General features: G+C 44.2%; 1 protein-coding gene across 12 annotated transcripts in view; it reads left to right on the forward strand.

Annotated features, from left to right (window-relative positions):
* The window catches only part of DENND1A (DENN domain containing 1A), a 271,090-nt gene that overhangs the window by 84,796 nt on the left and 163,180 nt on the right, over window positions 1-23,114 (forward strand). For 11 of the 12 annotated variants that reach the window (XM_028716002.2, XM_077922279.1, XM_028715997.2 and 8 more), the window contains exons 4-5: window positions 6,105-6,154; window positions 14,485-14,604. The exons of the other annotated variant lie outside the window; for it this stretch is intronic. In XM_028716002.2, the coding sequence (XP_028571835.2) occupies window positions 6,105-6,154; window positions 14,485-14,604 (170 nt within the window). The remainder of the gene's footprint in view (window positions 1-6,104; window positions 6,155-14,484; window positions 14,605-23,114) is intronic. 12 annotated transcript variants of the gene reach the window in all.

Consider the following 23,114-nt stretch of genomic DNA (forward strand, 5'->3'; position numbering starts at 1 on the left):
AGCCTTTGCTTCAGAAGAGAAGCTTGTGTACCTGCATGTACAAAGGTGGACCCTCAGTCCCCAAACAGTGCAATGCAATGGGGTGGGATAATAAGTTTTATAAAAGCACGCAGCTATGGAGTTTGTTTATTTATGACATTTTTCTTCCCAGGAGTTCAAGGTGGCATACATGGTACCTGCTGACTTTGTCCTCACAACAACCCTGTGAGGTGGGTTAGGCTGAGAGTGAGTGCCTGGCCTGAGGTCACCCAGGGAGCTTCATGACCGAGTTGGGATTTGAATCCTGGTTTGCCAGGGTTCAACACTGTTAACCACTGCACCACCCTGGCTCTCTGTTGAAGGGCTTGTATGCAAATCTGTTGAGGAGGTGAAGGCGTGATGTGGGGGAGACTCCTGCTTTGGTAGCGCATGGCTCTTGTAGCCAGGTGTTATCACTGCACCTTGCCCAGTGCAGCTGGCAATGGTGCCAGGCCCCACACACCCGCTCAGCGGCTTCATAATGAGTGAGTGGAGGGTATTATTAAATATGAACGTAGAGTTGGCATCACAGACTTGGGAGATGAGACCTACAGAGCGTATAGGTTGTGGTTTCTCATGTTCTCTTGGCACCATGTTTGGTTTGGCCCACCCTAAGCCATTTAAATTCTGTATCCCACCCACTTAGAAAAGCTCTGGCTGAGTAACGCTCCCTGCCCCACAGAATGGCAGGAACACAGCTGTGCTTACTCAATTGAAACGGTAGTCACGTGGTGCTTCACAGACCTAAAATATTTAATGGTGGTAGCTCTCCTTGTTGGAGCTGCTTTGTGCTAAAAGCAGTCAGGCTTAAAATGAGTGAACCTGAAGATACTTCATGCTAATCACCAACTTAACCTCCACCATCACCAGCCCAAATGAACACAATGACTTGGAGTGTTCCCATCTGATGTTCAGTCTGTGGTGAGTTTCTAGTGGCAGGAATTTCCAGAGCTGTAGAACAGCTGCTGACAGTGCGCCTTGATCTCAAATAGCACCGCTTTTTGGAATTGTGGGCTCTTTGGAAGAGAAGGTATATTGAGTTCTGTACTGCATGGGCTTAGGATTGATTTTGGAATTACATAGACAGTTAAATGAACAGTCCAAATCTCTGCCAATTTTGTTGACAGCAAGTAGGTGGGAATATCCATGTGCCTTGTTTTCCACATGTCCCTGCTTTCAAACCAGAAAGCCTCCCTTTGTGGCTTTGGGGATCAATTCCTGACATAGCTAAGATAGGATTGAATCAGTTCGGCACGGTTGTGACTAGGGCCGGTGCTCCCATCAGGCCAACTGGGCAGCCGCCTGGGGTGCAGACCTCAGAGAGCAGACGCTGCACTGACCTTTGAGGGGCATAGTTTTATTCAGATTAGCTTTTGTTGAATCTTATAAATTTCTGATAATATTTTACTTTTATTTTATATTCTGAAGAATATTGGAATGCCTGATTGCTTTTGCAAAATGTGGTATCCCGTGGTACAGCTGAAAAGTTGTACATAGCTAGCAATGGACATTTTTGAAGTTTGTAGAATATCTATCCCTTTTGATCTCACCATGAATGACCATTTGTGCAGTGTTGAAGATTAAAAAAAAATGGTTCACTATGTAGGAAAAGATACCCCAAATGAGCTTAAACAGCTTGTAGTAGGTGCTATAAAGCAGAAAATTATAGCACATGCAAATTAAGCCAAATACAACTCAGTTATTCTGGACTGCACACCTGACGTTAGTCATATTGAACAAATGACAATGATTGTACGCTACGTTGATGTAATAAAACCATTAGATAATGAGATGTCTGAGCCTGATGTTATCGTAAGAGAACATTTTTTGGGATAAAGGAGACGACAAGTGCCTTTAGGACAGAAACTCCTCTTGGACAGCTTGAGCAAGTGGGATTACCATTTGAGAATCTGTGTGGTCAAGGTTATGATAACGGGAGTAACTTGAAAGGCAAAAAAAATTGCGTACCAAAGAAAGTCCTGGACATAAACCAATGTGCCTTTTTTGTGCCTTGCAATGCACACTCTTTAAACTTGGTAGTCAATGATGCTGTTGTTGTCTGGAAGCAACTAGTTTCTTCAGTTTGGTTCAGCAGATGTCTAATTATTTCTCTGCATTGACCCAGCATTGGCAAATTCTAACTAGCTGTGTATAGCATAAATGTTATGCCATTGAGTGAAACAAGATGGGAGAGTCAGATCGATGCTCTGAAACCACTGAGATATCATCTTGGTAGTATATATGATGCTTTAATAGAGATATTTTGAAACACAAGCCTAAAAGGTTTTTCCTGGAAATATGTATTGAATTGAAGCTTGCTGTTGCAATTTGTAAGTTCAAGTTTGTGGTATTCCTCGTTACATGGTACAACATCCTTTTTTGAAGTCAGTCTTATAAGCAAGCTACGACAAAATAGGGGAAGCTGATAAAAATTCAGCTACCGGCCAGTTGCAAGTGACCAAGAATTACCTTGTGGGCTGCAGAGGCGATGAGGGGTTTTGACAGATGCTACTGAGGTTGCAAAGAAACTAGAAATTCTCTCAACCTTTGAGGACAGAACAAGTTAGAGAAAGGAGAAAGAAAGGGTAGTTTGAGGAGGAGGCGGCCCAAGAAGAGACCTCAAGATCCAACACAGAAATTCAAAGCAGGTTTCTGCTATGCTGACTTAGACATGGCTATACAATCTATTGAATATATTCCCACAGCCACAGCAATGTGATTCCTTCTTTGGCTTCCTGTATGATACTTACAGTGTCAACAAAAAAATCTACTGAAGATGTACTGAAGCCTTGCAATGATTTGGAAAAATCATTGATGCACAAGGGAAACAAAAGATACTGGTGCTGAAGGTCTGAGCAATAGCCCAATATTTCTGTTGCTCTAAGGATCCTTCTCGCACTTCCAGTGTCAGTGGCAAGCAGTTTCTCAAAGCTCAAACATAAAAAAACTTAAATATGCTTAACAATGTTGAGAAAGAGACTAGTTCGCTTGGCAGCTACATCAGTTGAACGTGCCCAAGCATAAGCGTTTGACCTGAAGGAATTGGTGACAAAATTTGCAAAGGAAAACTTAAAGAGACATAAATTTGCAAGATTATTCAAAACGATTTATGTGCTAAAACATTTTCTTTTGTATTTCAGACAGATAATCAAAGTTGTATTCCTTATTCTTGCAATTTAAAATAAACATAGCAGTTTAAACTTTTGTATTCTTCATTTTCTTCTCTACAGGATGCCTGGTTTTGAAAATTGAAGTTAGCATTTTGGGGGTGTGCGTGCAAGGGATTAGCTTTGCCTAGAACACAAAATAGCCTGGCACAGACATTAGGGCTGGGCGAAGTGTCAGTACACTGTCCAATACCGGTTTGAAGTCTACCTTGTGGTCCTGATTTCTTAATATTTGACGTGGCAATGTACAGTGGACCCTCGGGTTACGTTACCTTCGGGTAACGTAACTTTCGGGTTGCGAACGTGGCAAACCTATTCTTCCGAGATTCGCCGCGCACGCATGCACAGAAGCGGCGCCTCTACTTGAGGATTTTTCGAGGTATGTACGGACCCCTGGAATGAGTTACATTCATATCCAGAGGGCCCACTGTATTGTGAATCACAATGTGTGCATGTGCTATGCAAAAATCGCAATGTGGGAAAACATGAATTTGGTCATTGCTCCTCTCCTCATTCCTGCTGCCCCAGTTGCTCAGCCACCTGCAGCAAACCTCAGGAGCAGGCCCTGAAGAAAGTCGCCTACCCGGGAACTTTCCTCATGAGCTTCTAGTCTTAAGTGCAGGCGCCAGACTGGTGGGTGGTTGAGGGAGATGCTGGTCTTGCTGGGAACCCCTTTCCCCTTCCTTCCTTCCTCTTTCTTTGGGCTCCCTCTGCTGGCAGCGTCTGCCTGCGAGACCCTGACACCCAAGCCCTCTTGTGACCCTTGCAAGAAGAGGAAGCCTTTCCGCCTCGCCCCCCCCCCCCCCCGAATCCCAGTGCTGCTGCCAGGCTTGCTTGGAAGCCAATGCTAGTCCCCTGGAAAAGTTAACTGGGACTATTTACTTCTGAGTTAAAGAAAATAAAAACACCTTGCCCTCTTGTTTTTGCCTCTTTCCTCCCTTCTCCCCTTCTTCCTCTCCCTCTCCTCCCCTCTCTTTGTCTGTGTGCCCCTCGTGTCTATTAGGGAACATTCTTTCAACTTACCTATGGTACTAATTACTCCTACAGCTTTACTTTTAGAGAAAATTACATATACTATAAGACAGCAGTTGCAGCAGTAGGCTAAAGGTAAGTAAGGAATTGTCAGTTTTAGGCCCCAGTTGCCAGGACACTCTCTGTTAGCCTCTACATATTGTGATGTTTAGCTGGTGATAGATCACAGTGTTGAAAACCAGACACTGCCCGGCCCTAACAGGCACTGGTTGTGATTCATTAAACCAAACCGTACCCAGCAATCAACCTCATTTTCTCTTCTTCACTGTCTTCCTGGGACAGAGGGGTTGTTAAGCTCCTGGCAGGACTCCACATAGGTACTGAATTTTCTCTCACTTGTTGGTTTCCACAAGCATTAGACCTGGGATAAACCAAGCACTAAACTATTCCATTGTCTAAACAAGCTGTTCTGTGCTTTTAAAAGAGAAATTATAAAGCAACCCAGCCCTAGATTGTGCCCCACTCCTCTTTCTCCCTCCCTGGCCCTTTTTCTCCTTGGCTGTGCTCCATAACCTTTAATTTGGCAATACTACTCCTCTCCCCACTTTTTAAATAGGTGATGCAGTGTTGAGCAATTGAGCTTGAAAGCATATGAAGGAATGGGGCATGCTCAATTGAATTGTGTAGGAGGGCCATGTTCTTGCCAGGAGAGTCAATATGTTTTCTGCTCCATTGAATGGGTGATTAGATTGATGTGGTTTATTTGTTAAATGATGGAAGTGGTTTTAAAAATAAATGAAGCACGAAGCATCACTTCTGCTAGCACAGATAATTTATTATTACTGGCCTGGAAAGTGCTTCGTTTTGTAAATTGATCATTAATTTTATCAAGTGTTTGTTTAATGTAGTTCCACTTAAAAAATCATCAAAAACCACTTGACTTATTCTTCATTCTTGAATATGTAAATATGTAGAGAATGGGCAACGTAATGTTGTTTTTATAAAAAGGACAATATTGAATGTTTTTACTTTTAAACACAGAGCTAGAGCTTCCCCGGTTCTTGTACTGTTCTGGGTAATTTTCCCTCGACGCGCTATTGTGCTTGTGTACCTCACTTCCTGAACTACATTAAACAAAGAAGAACTTAATCTCTGTGATTCCTTTTAGAGGGATATTCAGAGAACAGATGGTCCTAAAGTGTTTTGTTTTCAAGATTTAAAAAATATACATATAGATGGAGTCTTAACTTCCTCCCCTCAGCCCTTACTAACATTATTGCATTGTATTATTCAGCTCACTGTCGTAAGTTACTGTGACTTGTAATTTCCTCCCGAAAGCAAACTTCTGGTAAGCCTTCTCTTAAAAACCTCCATGCTGCCTGTGCCCCCCCCCCCTGCAGTGTGGCGAGAGGGACAGTGTGCCTAGGATAGCTCCGGAGAGCCTTTGCTGGTTTTATTCTGTGCTGTGTTTGTTGGGAAGCTTTTTCCACTCCCAGCAGCCCTTGTTCCTAGGATACGAGCAAGTGCTGTGCCAGGAGAGGAAATGCTGCCAGGCCAAAGAGCTGTCTTGGCCGGATGGTGTTCGCTGGTGTCCATATGGTCAGGTCGGAGCGTCTCCCCAGAGGCAAGTTAACGCACACTGGCTCAGCCACCTCCTTCCCTCCGGAGGTCCGCTGGAGGGCTCCTGCTGCCTGCCCATGTGTGAATCTTGATTAATTTTTCATTTTTAATGAAGTTTGATCATGTTTATTATTTCACATGATTGACTGCCTGGTACTCCTTCCATGTAATTGATAAAGCACATTTCTCTTCATCTGTCTCTTGTTTCTTCAGGGCAAAGTTATAAGATTGTGTTCTGTGGTTAATGTTAGATTTATTGGTCCCATTAGATGTATAAATTATCTCTCTCTTTTCTCTCTCTCTCTCTCTCTCCCTTTCTCTCCACAGGAAATTCTACAGACTCTGACCAAGTTCTGCTTCCCCTTCTGTGTGGACAGGTAGTGTTAGATTTCTGTACTTTACAAGAAGGGAAAAACAAAAACAAATAGCCCTCTGTCAATAAAACAGTTGCAGAGAATAAAAACCGCATCGTTCTTAATGCTTTTCCTACCTGAACCTGATTTAAAATACCCAAGTGTAAATTACAGTGGCAACATCCTTTTTTCTAAGGATTTTTATAGGCACCATCAAAAAAGTTTAAATTTTACCATGCTTCGACCAACAGTCGTATCACTTTTCTTCCTGCTACTAATGAAGCTTTTAATGCCAAACTTAAAACTTCTGCTGATTTAATAGTTAGGCCCCTGTGCTTGACAACTTGCTGCATTTACAACCATGGTTATAGGTATTCTGCAAGTGTGAGTTGCTGTGACTATTTGATTTTGGAACTTCACTTTCTAGAGTTTCAAAAGTTTTGATTGGAGTAGTAAAAATATGTGTGCTGCCTCCCGCCCATGCACTCTCAATATCTAAATAACTGGATTTTGAACTGGGCTGAGCCAGAGCTACTTAGTGCCCTCCACATCTGGTGGTTTTAGCCCTCAGTCTCATTGTTCTGCTGCTGCTGCTGCTGCTGCTCTTCTTGCCATCATTGTTTGTCCTCACTGCCACATGACTTGGTTGGCGTTGCTATGCAATGCTCACGGGTGTCTGCAAACTAAAATCAGTGTGGGCCAATCCAGCCACTAGGCTTACATGGCGGTGCAGGTAATGAGGCTAAGGGCATTAAGGCCAAACAGAGGAGGGAAAATAGAACCCAGGAGCAGACTCCAGGGAGGACAAAAAGGCTCTGGATAGCATTGGCAAGGTGAGTAATTCTTTTTCTTTTAATCATTCCGCAGTGCCAAATGTGCTAGTCAGGGGTGCCGTCTCCTAGGGGCTGAGCCCTTTTGGGCCCCCTTAATATTTTTGGGAGAGGGGGCCAGCCTCCCCCAATGCTCAAAGGAAGTGCAGGAAGCCAACCGCGAAGCTGAGCGCATCGCTGCTTCAGTGGTCGACTCCTCCTCCTCCTCCTCCTGCAGAGAGGAAGGAGTGGGGAACAGCTTCCAGCCAGTGGTGGCAGCAGCAGTGGCAGCAGCAGCCTCTGGCCATTTAACCCCCCTGGCTCCTCCTGACATAGAGACGGCATGCACGCAACGTTGGCCCATCCGTTCTCCTTTGGTGCTAGTTTTGGCATGAATATCCATATGAAATTCACCTGGGGAGCTCAGTGGTGGAGTGCAGCCTTTGCTGCAGAAAGTCCTACCTCCAGTGTCACCACTCAAATTGACCACATAGCCTGTGATGGGAAAAGCCCCTCTCTGCCTGAGACCTCGAAGAGCTCCTTCTAGCCTGAGGAGGCCGTAGTGGGCTAACTGGACTGCCATCCAATTCACTGGAAGGGGGCTTCATATATTCATGGGGAATATTTGGGGCAGCTGTATTAGTACTAGCTGAATAGTTTGCCTGTGACCTTCTCTTTGGGAACTCTTTTTCCTGAGCTAGGAATACTGAGATGATAGTGATGATAATATAGCTGATTCACTTATTTTTGCTTCTTTAACGTGTCCCATTCTGGGCCAGGTAAGCACTTTCAGATCTCTAACCCAGCTACAGAAATGATAGCAAATACCAACCAAAAAGCAAAATTCTCTTTTGCCTTGTGTATTGGTATTTTCTTATGCTGCCTTTACCCCGGATGTGCCCAAGCAAGATGTCTCAAGATGAGCTCTGCCGAGCCTTTAGGGGAAGGAAGCGAATTGCCAAGAACACCTTCCTCCTGGGCTCTGCAGTGGAGGGAAAGCATGGTCTTAAACCACACAACTGGTCTTCTAGTGCAAATATCTGGAAGAAGCAGATGCTCTTGCTGCCGACTTTTTAACAGCAGTATTTCGCCGTTAACTTGGTAGTAAATATTCACATCGTGTGAAGTGGTACCCCTGCCGCTCCCGGGCTCCCATCTCCTTAGACTTGCAGTAGCCAACGTCAAGAACTGTTTTTGACCATAATCTAAATCTGATCTTAATCACAATCGTTCCAGAAACGTGTTTTCCTCATTTCTGTGGAATTTGCATGGCATCTGCAGGGAGGAGGGTCTCCCCACCCCCACCCTTGAATAAATCATGATTATTTGCAATTCATACTTGCATTTTCCTCTGAGCATTTGTTCACCTATCATTTTTACCCCACAGGCCAGACTGAATATGTATCCAGGGGATAAATCAATATGTTCTTTATATATTTTTAAAAGCCAAAAATCTCTTTAAAAAAAACTAAGTAAAACTCTACTAACATGAGGATAAACACAGGAGTTGGGCATTTTAATAGCATCAGCCCATTCTCTCACTCACCCCAACCCTGTTTGCATAACTGGTTGGCATTTTTTGTATATACAACACACACACACACACACACACACACACACACACACACACACACACTTCTGCCGGGGCTTAATTTATGTTTTGAATGCTGTACTCAATTGTAATTTATGCTTTGAATGCTGGACTCAATTGTTGGAACAAGCGAAATAATGAAGAAAAGAGTGCCTCTGGTGGTGTGCAGAGTCCTTTGTGTCTGGGGATGCTACAGAGCTTTCATGTTAGTGTGGAAGGGGGCTCACAATAAGCTTCAGCTCCAGGACCTACCCCCTCCCCATAGAAATTAACCACTGAATTCCTTCCCTGCCCTGTAGATACACTGGTCTTCTGCTGAATTGCCTGTTTGTCTGTGCAGCTTCTAAAATAAAGAGACCCCAGTGGAAGAGGAATGTGGCAAAACCTCATGAATTTCTGTGGCAGGGCTTAGGGGTAGGGGAGTCTGATTCCATCCTCTCGCCACCATTTTGTTGCCGTTGCAACTTTAAAAGACTCATACACTGGAAGCAGAAATGAGCTTTGTCAATTACTTCCCTACCTCTTCTTATGCGGATCTGAACAGCCCCAGGTTTATAACTCTGATTAAGACAATCAATTCTGGGCAGGTCCCTTTCTGGAAGGAAGCTAACATCTGTTTCTTGGCACAAGCTAAGGTGGATCTTGGGATGGAGTGAAAGGCTGAGAGGCCTTGGCGCTGGTGGAGAATTGTCATGCCTTCGAACATTGGTCTGCCTCCCCCACCCCATGTTCCTTTCATCTCAGTTTCACGATTCTTTGAACTTTTAATTGAATAAAAGAATAACTAGAGATAATGCTGTAATTTTGGCAAGCATTACCCAGAGATGGTCTTGGTGAAATAATCACTGTTTGCTCTGGGAAGGGAAAAAGGTGCCCCGCTCCTTCTCTGCCTACCCTCAGTGCCCTTTCTTGGCTCACTCTGGGGGCTTCCCACAATTCCCGGTGGCTAATAATAATAATAATAATAATTTATTTGTACCCAGCCCATCTGACGGGGTTGCCCCTGCCACTCTGGGTGGCTTCCAGTTTTGCTATGCTCATCCTGTCCATCTCTTTTGGGTGGCCCAGCTGGAGTCCTTGCTGTTTTGCAGCTGTTTCATCATTCACAAAAAGGAATGGGTTTTTGACAAAGTCTCCCGTGATAGTCTTGCGAGGAAGCTGGTAAAAGGTGGGTTGAACGAGGTAACTGATAGGTGGATTGGTAGCTGGTTGACTGACCAATCCCAGGGTACTCACAAATGGTTCCTTGTCATCCTGGTAAAAAGTGACAAGTGAGGGTGGTGCAGGTGGTGATGGGAGCCGTGATGTGACTGGTAAGTTTGGGAATCTGTCTCTGGGCAAGGAGAGCTGAGTCAGGTTCCTGGGGAGTCGTCAGCTGCAGCTTGGCATACGGCAGAGCAGTGAATGGTTGTGTTGTCTGGGGCCTGACTGCCTGGCCAGCAGGTTATTTTCTTGGCCTGCACAATGTTGACTTCCCTGCTTAGGGAATTCCTAGATGCTGGTTTTGCAGCTCCAGCTACTAGCACAGCACTGAACCATAGAAGAGACTGTTCCTGCTCCCGTTCCTCAGGGATCATTGAACCAGAGTTTCTCACTTGTGGAAAAGGGAGACTCAGATTTATCTTAGTGCCTTAGCAAGTTAATGAAAACCAATCTCCTTTTGTCATAAAAGTTGTGCCTGCCTCATAAATGCTCTGGTTTTAATTGTGGACCAGCGTGGCATATGTCTCTCATCCTCTAACCTTCCTCTTACTAAAATTAAGCATTGAATCACCATAGTAACCTTGCATCCACAGACAAAGTAGAATGGCCATTGGAGAGGGTCTTTGGAGATTCCTAGGCAGAGGCCTGGCATTGAAAGCATTGCTTGTTCGTTCTCCCTTTCTGTATTGCTGGGACCTTCTCTGCCGCCTTCTCATTCTTAGGCTCCCGTTTTCTCATCTGGAGAAGACATGGCCTTTTGCCCCAGCTGTTCACAGGATTCCCATGTTGGTGAGGATGCCTCCCTGGTTCCTGATTGCATTACTTGTAGGTCCAAGCTGCATTTTAATAATAGGGAACCTGGATCTCATCATAGGTTTTTACACTGCGAGAATGAGAGAGAATTAGGAGCTTGAATTCAGAAGGGTGTTTACCTGGCCCAATCCCCTGCTGAGAGGTCTTTATGCCTGCCAGTCTCACTCTCCTGTGAATAAAGTTTCAAAGCTCAGACCCCAGGAGAGAGCAGTTGCTTTGCAGAAAAGTGCCTACAGTGCTCTAGACATTTCATAAGGTGTCTAGCAGGCAGTACTTATCCACCCTTACAACCTCTGGTGTAAGGGTGATGCTGGGTTTGACCCTGATCTTTCTGCAGATGGTGTGCCAAGGCAGACAGAGAGACTAGTATAATGTCATCCTATAGGTTTTTACATGAAGAGGGTTCTTGCACCAGATTCCTTAGTCTCGGCCCTTCTGCCTTCCCTATAGTTTATTTTTTTACGCCCATATTACATTTTGACAGATGGAAGTTCTGAGACAATCTTGGTTTGCAAACCTTCAAAAAGTGGGTTGAGCAATTAGACATGCCTCCTAATGGGTATAAGGTAACCCAGGTTGAAGAATAAACAGTGTGCCACCATAAATTTATTTACAAATGCAGCAGTTAGCAAGACAACTGTATGAATGAACGGAGAGTTACTCCATGCATCAGAAAAGCTGTAGTTGTGCAGTTTCCACAAGGAAGAGACTTCAAGGCTACTGGTTCAATTTCAGCTTAGCCACATATCTTCCAGGTGGCCTTAGGCTAGCTGGTCACTCTCGAAGCCTCAGCCCCCTGCTTCTATGGGGATAATATTTCTGACCTAACCCTTAATGGAGTTGCACTGAGGATTTCTTGAAAATAAGTATATAGCACTTTGAATGCTGAAAGTGCTCTATAAGTATTGTTAGCCTTTGGCCTTCTTAAAGAATGATCCAGTCCTCTGCTTTGTCTCTGAGCCATGCCTGATTGTTCTGTAGGAGTGAGCCCAGGATCACAAGCCTGCAATTTGCCTGTGTGTGGTGTGGCATTCACAAAAACCTGGCAAAGCATAAAGAAATTAGACTGCATGCTATATACGTTTTCCCTCCTGTACTCCATTCTGGAAATTCATGCTTTAAGTAATAGGTTTCACACATGGTATAAAGCAAGCTGTTATTTATGAGAGAGGTATCAAGCTGCTAGCAGTAATATCCTTTACTAATTATAGTGTTGGGAAAGGAGGCTTTGTACCCCTGCTTTTAGCTTCTGGTGCCTTTCTTTCCCCCTGCTCTGCTTCGGTTTTTAGCCAGAGATGTATTTTTTAAAGAGTATTTGAGGAGTTGCTCCTATAGAGGTGAGCTCCTTTGCAAGGCAGGAGGGGGGCCCAGCATTGCCAAACAATATTGTTGCATTGTTTGCTCTCTTGTAGGCAAGGCAAATGAGCACCTTGCCGCAGAGTGCAAGTTGATCATAACTTTCAGAAAAGGCCCAGATATGAACCGTGTTATCAAGATTGTTCCTTGGTGTGTGGGATGTGCTTGGAGCAATTGTGCAGAGAGGGCGAGCTTTGGTGAAGAGCAGTCTTGCTGCTACAGCACCTCTTGGAGGAGGACTCTGGAGAGTTCAGCATTCAGGCACAATTCAAAGGAAAGCCTGCACCTTTTTGTTAGGGCATATTCTGTGCTCCCATTTAATTCCCCCCCCCCTTTTGTCCCTGGAATACAGTAGTTTATTTTTTACTTGTAGTAAACTTGGGGAAATGGGTCTGAACGTTGTTGAATTGAGGTATTATTAAAAGTATAAAATGTTATCCAAACCTGAAAACACAGCATCCCTTTTGTGGCAGTTTTCCCTCTTAAATGAATATTTTAGTTTTAAAAAAGCAGTAACCAAAAGTCCTCTCCCTGTTTCTTGAGAAAACTCAAAGCTTTCTATTCTGGACATAAGTGTCTATTTTATTTTATTTTTTAAAAGGGAGAGTGCTGCATAACTATGTTGGTTGTGTTACATAGTTTGAAAGCTTCGTATAAATTTAATAATAATAATAATAATAATAATAATAATAATGATGATGATGATGATGATGATGATGTTTGTTGTTGTTGTTGTTTAGTCGTTTAGTCGTGTCCGACTCTTCGTGACCCCATGGACCAGAGCACGCCAGGCACTCCTGTCTTCCACCGCCTCCCGCAGTTTGGTCAGGCTCATGTTTGTAGCTTCGAGAACACTATCCAACATAATTAAATACCCAAAGACCTAGGACAAACAGACCTAAAACTAGTTGTCTTCAGTTGGTGGTAATCAGCAGTATCAAATACCTGGTTACATAGAATTGAATTTAAAATCTCTCTTAAATAAGATATATAACCTTTCTGTTAATTAACATGAAGGCCTAGTTAGAGAGATAACATTTTTTCTTTGGGTAGTGTCTTCACACACTGGCTGAAACTTGCAGTTTTGGCCACAACAGCCAAAAGGCTTATGCAGTTCTTCAGCAATGCTGGGTTTTTCCCTACCTAGCCAATTTTATGGCTGGCTTTTAAAAAGATTTAGTAATTCGGAATCTCTGTTAGTGATGACATCCTTAACACAAACAAATAACTTCCCACGAAAGGTCAGACCCAAAACACTGGCCTTGTATAGCTGAGAAGGTGTTAGATGGTATTTGCCACCAAACAAGTCTTCTGCAGAAACCCACCTATATAAAGTAAGATTGCAATGTTTGGCTGATTAGGTTGTGGTGGGAGCTGTAAAAACTGGATGGACCAGGTTGAGGGAGGCTGGGTTAGATCAATCTATTAAAAACTAGGGTTGTCACCTGTTCAAAGAAGTATTAGTTAAAAATCATAATCCTAATTAACCAAAGCAAAAAGCATTGTTTGACAATGCATGCATGTTGTCATAGGAGACTTCATCTTACATATTCCCTCTGTGTTGGGGACAGAATGCCTTTTGAAAGGTCTGCGGTGTTTCAGAAGGCCATTTGGTGCTTTAAAATTACCTTGAGTGATTGTGCTATTCCTCAGTGGCTAATTTCCAGTGGTGGAGAGAGGTCATGGAAGCCTGTTTCTAGCAATCCCAGATTTAAAGGAAAGACACTCTGCATATGCTCAGATGCACCCTGCTATCTTCAAAACTCATTTTGGTAGAACTGACACATTGCTCTCACCTGGCTGTTGGCATTCCTGTTTCCTTTACTGAAGCACTGACTGTCACACCATGGAATATGAAGACAAAGAGGGAAAGTTGGTTGCACCCTGTAAAGAAGCCTAAATTTGACTAAAATTGCCTATTTCCCCTTGTTTATCCTTGCTCCCCCCCCCCCCCCGTTTTCTCCCTTGGGTTGAATTTTAGATTGGAAGCCCCTCAGGACAGAGACCTGTCCTCTTGGGCTTGGTAAAGCAGTCATGTGGCCGGCCCTCCATAAGCTGCTGCTGGGCTTAGCCCTCATCACCCCTGAGCGCTGGCCATGTGGGCTGGGGCAACACCTGGGGGCCACAGGTGCTCCATCCCAACTTTGTACAATGATGACACTAGAGTATTAGTATTATGGCTGGTGCTGTGGTGGTTGTCCCTGTGGTTCATACTATTTATTAATAAATGTGAATCATGAAAGTCTTCCTAAATTGTAAGGTTATAATCTGCAAAGAAGCTGGGGGGGGGGGAGGGGAGGTGATTCAACAAACACACGTATGGTGTTGGCTCTGCCTCAGTATCATAAATTTAAGGGATCCTTAAATTCAAAGGTTTGGGGCTGGTGCAGTTTTGGTTTTAGGTAGTACTGTACTTACCACGGTGTGTCCAGCTGAACTGGACCTTTCCCTGCCCTCCTTCTCTCAGAAGCGGCACAGAGAGAGGAAGTGCTGCTGGTTCAATGACTTAAGTCTGTTTAGATACTTGGCGTGGTTGCAGTGAACAGCCCATTAATAGATTCCTTTGTTCTCCCCATTTCCAGCCTCACAGTTGGCCAAGTTGGCCAGAACTTCACTTTTGTGCTCACAGACATTGACAGCAAGCAGAGGTTTGGGTTCTGCCGCTTATCGTCGGGGGCCAAGACTTGCTTCTGTATCTTAAGGTAAGTCAGAATGCAGCCCTTCTGCTGCCGCCACTGCCTTCTCTGGGAAGCAATGTTGACGTCCTGCTTCTGTTGCTTTTAATTAACACTTTCCAGCTGTTAAGAGAATCACTTTCCTATCTGTTCCTCGGGAAGTCACTGCACTTCAGGAGATGTGTGTGTGTGTTTGTGCGCGCGCATGTGTGTGCCAGAAAACTTCTTGTGCTCCGGCGTTCTTTCTCTCCTGTTATCAGCATTTTAAATTTTTTTGACTCAGTTGTTTCTGAGTTGATGGGAGAATCATCGCCTTGTCCCTGTGATGAACTGGCTGCGAGAAAGGACAGTTGCTGCCACAAACTGGCTGCGTAGAAGTCTGTATAGGTAATTTTTCTGTGAAGGAGTTTTGATTGGAACAAGAGAGGTATTCCTTGGGAGTCGGCACACATCACGTCCTTCTCAAGCGTGCCACAAGACTGTTGCTGTGTGAACAAAGGCAATCTGCATTGGCCACTTTTGTTGGCATTAATCAGGAGGGTGTTTGCCTGGCTCCCATATCCTTTGCTCTCACTTCATTTTACAGGAGGACAGTTCCTCCTCCTCCTCCTGCTTGCCCTGAGAAGCTTCAGTTTTTAATAAAGACATCAAAGGGTATTCCAGAGAGGGGTATGTCCTGACCGTGATGCACTGAGGTGCCCTGGGAAGGGTTCGGACACACTCTATTTTGGTAACATTCACATGAATGAACAGTGCAAGAGTGCATGTAAATGAGTGCTGCACATCTCAGCAATGATTGAAACAACAACAACAATGTGCTTATATGCACCATTTTGCCACAAGTGGCCTCAAAGCTGTTTACGTAAAAATAAATCATACCATTACAAACCGCAGAGCACAATTAAGATAACAGTAAAATCTCACCAATATCAAATTACAAGAACACAGCATCATTACTATGAAACAGCAAACCCAAGGCTCAAAAACATTCTAACCATAGCCAGCAAAATGAGAAAAAATGAGCCCATTCTCCCTGAACAGTGACAAAGAAACATGTGACCAGCCATATGACACCAGGCAGAGGGTGTTCCAGAATTGAGGCACCACGACCCTACATATTTTGCAGCGTAAATAAGCTGACCTTGTTTACAAAGAATACTAAGGGTGCAGGCTGTGTTCTGTTTTGTATCCCTGGCCCTTGCAGTTCAACTATGTTCCTCTTGCATCAGTTTCCTCAAGAATGACACTCGTGGCTAATTGCTCCTAAACCAGGACGGAAGCTTTTGATAAGTGAAGGCTCATCAAGCAGTTGACCAATAATGCTTTGGTGCCTAAAGTGGGAAATCCAGATAAAAAAACCCAAATTATATCACCCGTACAGGGGCTGGGAGGAAAATAAAACTTGCCCACTGCCACTTTGCCACACATAAATGTTGCTCAAAAATATGGTTCCTCGGACAGTTTTGTGCTCTTGTACTGCTTGTGCTCTTGGACTTGGCTCCGGTCCTGAAGATGCGTCGTGGAGTTGAGCCTGGTGAGCTGCAGTTTTTCCTCCACCCATTATGTTTATCTTGGGCCAAAAGCACACCTCACCAGCTCAGGCTGCCCTTGCTTGGAACTCTGGGAGGTTAGGGTATGGCTGGTTTGCACTTCAGTGAGGTTTGTCTGAGTAAATATAGTTTCCTTGGGTTATTGTTAAAAACAGTAATGGCTCTGGAAAGGAAGCAGGAGGCTCTCCAGGACTTCCGAGGGGATTCTCTTCCAACTACCTGGAGATACCAGTGGGGATGGAGCCTGGGGCTTCTTGCTGGCAAGGCAGATGCTCCAGCGCTGAGCTATGGCCCTCCCTCTCCTCTCAAGACTCTCAGCACAGGCATAAGACCCTGCTCTCTCCTGCTGCGCTGGAAAGGAGTTACTTTTCAAAGGAGGAACTGTGGCCTCATGTAATCCCTGGGTGATTGTAAAATTTATTTTGAATAAAGTGGATGTAAGAGATCCTTGAAGGGAAATTGGTTTCATCTAAATCTTTCACTGGTCTGTCAGTTTTGTGGTTTGTTTTGAAGATGGAGTTGCTGAAAGCACCCGGCTGCTGATCTCAGTCGGCTGGTGTAGCTGCTTTGTCCTGGCAGCATCGCTAGGGCTGGGAGGTCTCAGTGCCCCAAGGCTCCCACCTGGTAGGTTTGGTCTCCAGGTTTCTCAGAAGGTGTTTGCTGGCTGAGAAGGTGTGTCTGTTATGGGACATGAGAAGGGCACATTTCTGCATGGAGAGCATGCAAATGTTTCCAAGGTTTAATGTCCTCCCAATGGTCAGGGCTCCCCGGGGCCTCTGAGAGAAGGGAATCCCATATAACTCTTGAGGGTCCCTGAGTGCTTCCAGGCACAGCCATTTTTCACATTTGCTGCCCAGAAAGAATTGGTGGAAAGCTTCTCTCAGCTGATCCTGGAGATCAAAGTAGATCATTTGTAACTGTGGCTTAGCATTTATAGTTTCTTTGGCAAACCACAGTTCCCCATTTCCTCAAGGGCTGCTTCTAATGAGTCTTGAAACTTATTCTGTGACATGCTTAAATGTTGTGTGTGGATTACTGACTGGTTCCTTTAGGTTAATGAAGGATGTTTGCTCAGCTCTGCTGTCAGCAGAGGGCGCTGCAGAGCACAAAGAGCATCACACCTTCTTCCCAGTCAGCTTCTCTTCTGTGTTTTTGAAGTTCCAAACTATATTAAATATATCTTCCTAAAAACCTGCAATTTACCCACTGCAAGATTAAAAAACACAACACCTTTTTTGAGAATTTAAAGGAAGAGGCATTGCAGCAAGCATGTTCTCTGAATTTAAAAGCATCTTGGCACTATTAAATCACAATGAAAACTGAATGAGTATTCTTAATAGGAAGGTTCAAACAGAGATTCTGCTGCTTTTTCTCTCTCGCTTCCTGATACAGGATATTTTTCATAGGAAGACCCTTGCGTTTTATACCTTTTTATCTGTACTAAAAATGTACTTCCTTTTAATACACAACTCCTTTTTCGTCCTTCCTTCCCTGCCTCATTTTTCATTTTGTAAACCTGGTTTTGTAAAAAGTACCAATAATAATACCATTCGTTATTCTAAAATGGTGGTACTAATTTTTTCTTTAAAGTGCACAAAACTTACATTTGTTCGTGCTGCATCTTTGTTTCCTCTGTCCCAGCTTCCTCCCTTTTATTCTTTGGTGAGAATTTGAGGATTTTTATTTTATGCTTTAGTAGCCACTTTACTGGATCAGGTGAACAGTGACTGTTGCCCAGCGTTCTGTCTCCAGCAGTGACCTGGTAGATGTCTAGGAAGACATGCTGTGAAATGCAGCTCATGTTTTGGAGGGAGGCTGCCTCTGAATTATGATGTCCCATGTTTAACAATTATAGGGAAATAAACAGGCCCCAAAGACCAGGGGTGGGGGACCTGTGGTCCTGCAGCTTCGCTTAGCTCCAGCCAGCAGAGCCGGTGGTCAGGGACGGTGAGAGTTGCCGTTCAGTGACACCTGGAGAGCCTCACCTTCCCCATCCTGCTCTGCGCATATTTCTGATCTTCTTTTAAAGCAGTCTTTCTTTCAGTCCTGGCAAATAATTTCTCAAGTTATTTATGCTTTGTGTGAATAAATACTCCTTCTTGTCTGTCTTCTAGTTACTTCTGATTGGTTTCGTAGGATACCCCCACATTCTTGTGTTTGAAGAGAATTTTTCCCCTGTCTGCTATCCCTACGCTTATGAACTTCTATCACAGCCCTCTCATTAAAACAGCAACACACATTTCTTCCCCATAATAAAATACCACGAGGACATGAAAATCATGGAAGAATTCAGTTTTGGAATTCAGACCTGGATGAAATGTTCTGTCAGACCTGGATGAAATGTTCTGTTTGTTGATCAAGACCGCAACGATTTCTCAAGCCGTGTGTGTGTGTGTGTGTGTGTGTGTGTGTGTGCATGTGTGTGCATGTGCTATCTTTTAGCTGTTTTCTTTAGGAGTGCCATTAGCATTGAAGTGTGGGATATAAACATTAAAGCAATAAAATGATACCTGAAGCAAGAGTTTGTTGAGTTTGTTTAAAGTTTTTGTTGCGGTGATGACTGGATTGTGTTTAATAGTATGTACATGTGTCTTGCACACACTAATATTGGTTGTTTTCAGAGCCGGCTAAAATGACCCTCTTTAGTCAGACATTTAATGTCATGGGTTTTTGATGCATTAGGCTCTGGTTTTTGTAGGAAGGAGGAGCAGAGTTCATCCTGATTTTTTTATTTTGTGTTAAGGTTTTTATTGGAATTGCTGTATCCATAGTTTATGTTTGGTGTACCCCACTCTGGTTTATATGTGTGTAGTGCATGACCACCTATCTCTTTGAAGAGAGGCTGCATCTGCGTGTCACGGCAAGCCACTTGCTTCACCCATCCCTTCTCATCCCTGGCTTTAATATTAAGCCTGAAATAGTCATTGAGGTTTGTTTTGCTCCCCGAAGCCCACAGTATGCATCCAAGGGATGTTCTTGGCTTACTTTCTGGTGCAACTGGACTTCTCCACAATCCTTACCCTCTGCAGGGAAGTGGGACCGATTCGGATGGTCCGCCACTTAATGGATCCAAATGATTTCCAGAGAGTGGTAGGGGATGCTTTATCCCATGTTGATGGCCTTTCAGCTTATTCCCTGGTGGCCTGCTGGAATGCGGAGTTAACCAGGGCTATCGACTGTCTGGCTCCGAAGCATCCTCTCTGATTGCATGGAGCTCCGATTTTCCCCAGAGCTGTGGGCGATGACACAATCATTGAGACGGCTGGAGTGCCAGTGGTGGAAAACTCACTCTGAATCTGACCGGACACGGGTTAGAGCTCAACGTTGAGCCTACCAAGTGGCGATAGTGATGGCGAAGAAAACCTTCTTCGCCGCCTCTGATGCATCTGCAGAAAATAGCAGCAGGAGACTCTTTCAGGTGGTTCGCAATTTAACGCAACCATCTTTGCCATTGGAGCCTGGTAAGGACTCCAAGATCTCTTTATCCACCTAGGTCAGAAAGTGGTGGTGGGGGATGAGTGTTGAGACCCCTGGGCTCTCACTTGTGGGGTGCCTCAGGGTTCTGCCCCCCCCCATGCTTTTTAACATCTACATTCAGCTGCTGTGAGAGATCATCAGGGGTTTTGGGCTGGGTGTTCATCAGTATGCGGATATATCCAGCTCTACCTCTCTTTCAAATTGGACCCAGTGAAGGCGGTGAAGGTCCTGTGTGAGTGTCTGGAGGCGGTTGGAGGATGGATGGCGGCTAACAGATTGAGGTTGAATCCTGACAAGACAGAAGTACTGTTTTGGGGGGACAGGGGCAAGTGGGGGACTCCCTGGTCCTGAATGGGATAACTGTGCCCCTGAAGGACCAGGGGCACAGCCTGGGAGTAATTTTGGACTCACAGCTGTCCATGGAGGCGCAGGTCAATTCTACCAGCTCCATCTGGTATGCAGGTTGAGACACTACCTGCCCACCCACTGTCTCACCAGAGTGGTACATGCTCTGGTTATCTCCCACTTAGACTACTGCAGTACGCTTTACATGGGGCTACCCTTGAAGTTGACCCAGAAACTATAACCCAGAATGCGGCAGCCAGACTGGTGACTGGGAGCGGCTGCCGAGTCCACATAACACAAGTCTTGAAAGACCTATATTGGTACATTTCCAAGCATAATTCAGAGTGTTGGTGCTGACCTTTAAAGCCCTAAAAGGCCTTGGCCCAGTATACCTGAAGGAGCGTCTCCACTCCCATCGTTCTTTCCGGACACGGAGGTCCAGCTCCGAGGGCCTTCTGGCAGTTCCCTCATTGCAAGAAGTGAGGTTACAGGGAACCAAGCAGAGGGCCTTCTCGGTGGTGGCACCCGCCCTCTCACCAGATGTCAAAGAGAAAAATAACTACCAAACTTTTAGAAGACATCTGAAGGCAGCCCTGTTTAGGGAAGCTTTTAATGTTTGATGTTTTATTGTGTTTTTAATATTCTGTTGGGAACTGCCCAAAGTGATTATTATAAATAATAATATGTTGTTGTTGTTGTTGTTGTTGTTGCTGTTGTTGTTGTTGTTATCATCATCATCATCATCACCATCATTTATTACTACTACTACTACTGATTGTAGTTCATTGCAGTGAAATAAACCACAGTGCCTTGTTCTGATATAAGGCTAAACTAGAAATTGCACTTTGTGTTCTGAAGGGTGAGTAAACAGCAAAGATAGGCATGTTCACGGCAAACCATTAACTATAGTTTATCTCATGATGTGTGAAGCTGGCCAGAAAGCACTGTTCTAGAAGAGCAGAGGTTTAAAAACAGCATCAGTGGTAGGGCACCAGATTTTTAAATAAATACCAGACACAAGCAGCCCTCTGTTTGGAGGTGTTTGAGATGGGAACAAATCCCCACCACCACTGTGGCATAGTTGTGCTTTTGACCTGTGAGGTGAACTAGAAGGCTCATAAATGTGGCAAGTATTGGATGCCCTTCTGCATCCTGTGGAAGCGAAAAGGAATAATAAAACATTTTGCTCACTAACTCCTGTATGGAAACCTTGCCTTTCCCTTTCCCATAGAGAAGAATTGGGCCTTTAAAGGCCCGTTGAAATCGCAGCAGGTGATGCCTCTTCAGCTTTGCTCTGGCAACATCTTTCCCTCCTGCAACAGGAGCTGGCGGGTGGCAAGTGGCTGCTGGGTGAGGCCAGGGGCTGTGGCATATTGTTGTGGGCATGAATATGCGCTGCATGGGTCCACAGAAGAAGTTGCAGGCAGATTTGAAAAACTGCAGGTAACTGAAGCTTCAGTTGTGGAATCGCCAGCCACATTCCCAGCCCTGAAAAACAGAGTCGCTGAGGGGCCTCCCATTGGCTTTCAGCAGACCTGACAGGCAAAAATAAAATAAAATAAAGGAGGGAGCCCCTTCATGTATGTTGATGTTGAGACTGACTTGTTAAAAATGCACATGGGAACTGTGTAGCTGCAGTTGGCTTCAGGGAAAAATCTTTTATTACTAGGTGGATAAAGTTTGTTTTGTGTTGACCATGCACTATAAGAAACTCTGTTTTGCTTTGACACGTATAAATAATATTGCCTAAGTTGGAGGCTTTCTTCCCTTCTTGCTTGATTTAGGTTGAATTAATTTGTTCCTCTCTTGTTTTCAAATCCAGCTCAGATAGTTGTAATTCATGAAGGAGGAACAGTCTCTGGATTGAGGACATAATCTTTTCCTTGGTCTGAGACTTTCTTAAATTTCTCTTGCCACAAGCATCCCTGCCTCCCTCCCCACCCCACCCAATCTTTGGAAATATTTCCATTGTTTGTTGCAAGAAACTGGTCAGCCATTGAAAGCAGTGAGGAAAATCCTTTGTTAAACAGAAGAAGAGCCTCACAAGTGAACCACAAGCCATGGCTGTTTTGTTTTCATTATTCCTCCTTAAAGGGATGTGTTGTGAAATATGCAGCTCTGAAATGTCTGAGGTGAAACCAGAAAGGCACCTCGGCACTGTATTTGAATGTCGAAGCAGACTTTGAAAAGATAAAATAATGTATAATGCAAATTGAAAGGAAATAAACTTACCGAAATAAGCGTTTGAGGTTATGAATATGCTGTAATTTTGGCCTGGGATTTTTGTTTACTTGATCTGTACAGGGAAATCAAAGATAGTCTCTCTCCCCCTCCCCCCACCCTTTTAAATGGTGGTGGTTGTGGTGAGAATGAGAAAAACTGAATTTTAAATTGTTGGAAGGTGTAAGAAAGAGGACATTTCTCAGTTTCATTCAGCAGTTGCAGAAAATGCCCTCTGAGCCTTCGTTTGATTTGAAATCCGTTGCTGTACTTGATGCAAAAGGAATATTTGTTAACCAATTCCAAGTTCAAGGGATAATTTATGGGTTTTAATCCATGCTGTTTCTGAGCGACTGCCTCTGAAGTCAACTTCTCGGTGTTCCGTGTGTGCTCTGAATTATTCTGAAGCCCCTTTATTCATCCCAGCATTTTTAACCAAGTCTCTTATTGTTTCCAATAACTAGCTAGAAATAACTGTTGTGACCCCACATACCTAATTTATCTGAGGGGGGGGGGGAGCAGAGAAAATACTTAAGATATAGTTATTTGTGAAAATGTTTCATTTTTTGCTTAAACCAAACCCAAGCTTCCTTTGACTTTCATTTATAAATAACAAAACTATAAGAAACCTACATATCTCTATCTCTATGTCAACATTAATCGCTCCTAGGATGGCAAGACTTTATTTTTGTGTACATAGAGATTTACCCCTTCCTAGTGCAGGTTCTAAAGCTTACTTTAATAAAAGCCAGTACAGTGGTACCTCGGTTTAAGAGCAGCCCTGTTTATGAACTATTCAGTTTACGAACTCCACAAAACCGGAAATAGTCTCTTGGTCTAAGAACAAATTCCAAACGGTGGAAGGGCACTGGTGGCGGGAGGCCTCATTAGAGAAAGCACGCCTCAGTTTAAGAACGGTTTCAGTTTAAGAACGGACTTCAGAAC

The sequence above is a fragment of the Podarcis muralis genome, chromosome Z (assembly GCF_964188315.1).
Source record: "Podarcis muralis chromosome Z, rPodMur119.hap1.1, whole genome shotgun sequence".
In the NCBI taxonomy this organism is placed as follows: Eukaryota; Metazoa; Chordata; class Lepidosauria; order Squamata; family Lacertidae; genus Podarcis; species Podarcis muralis.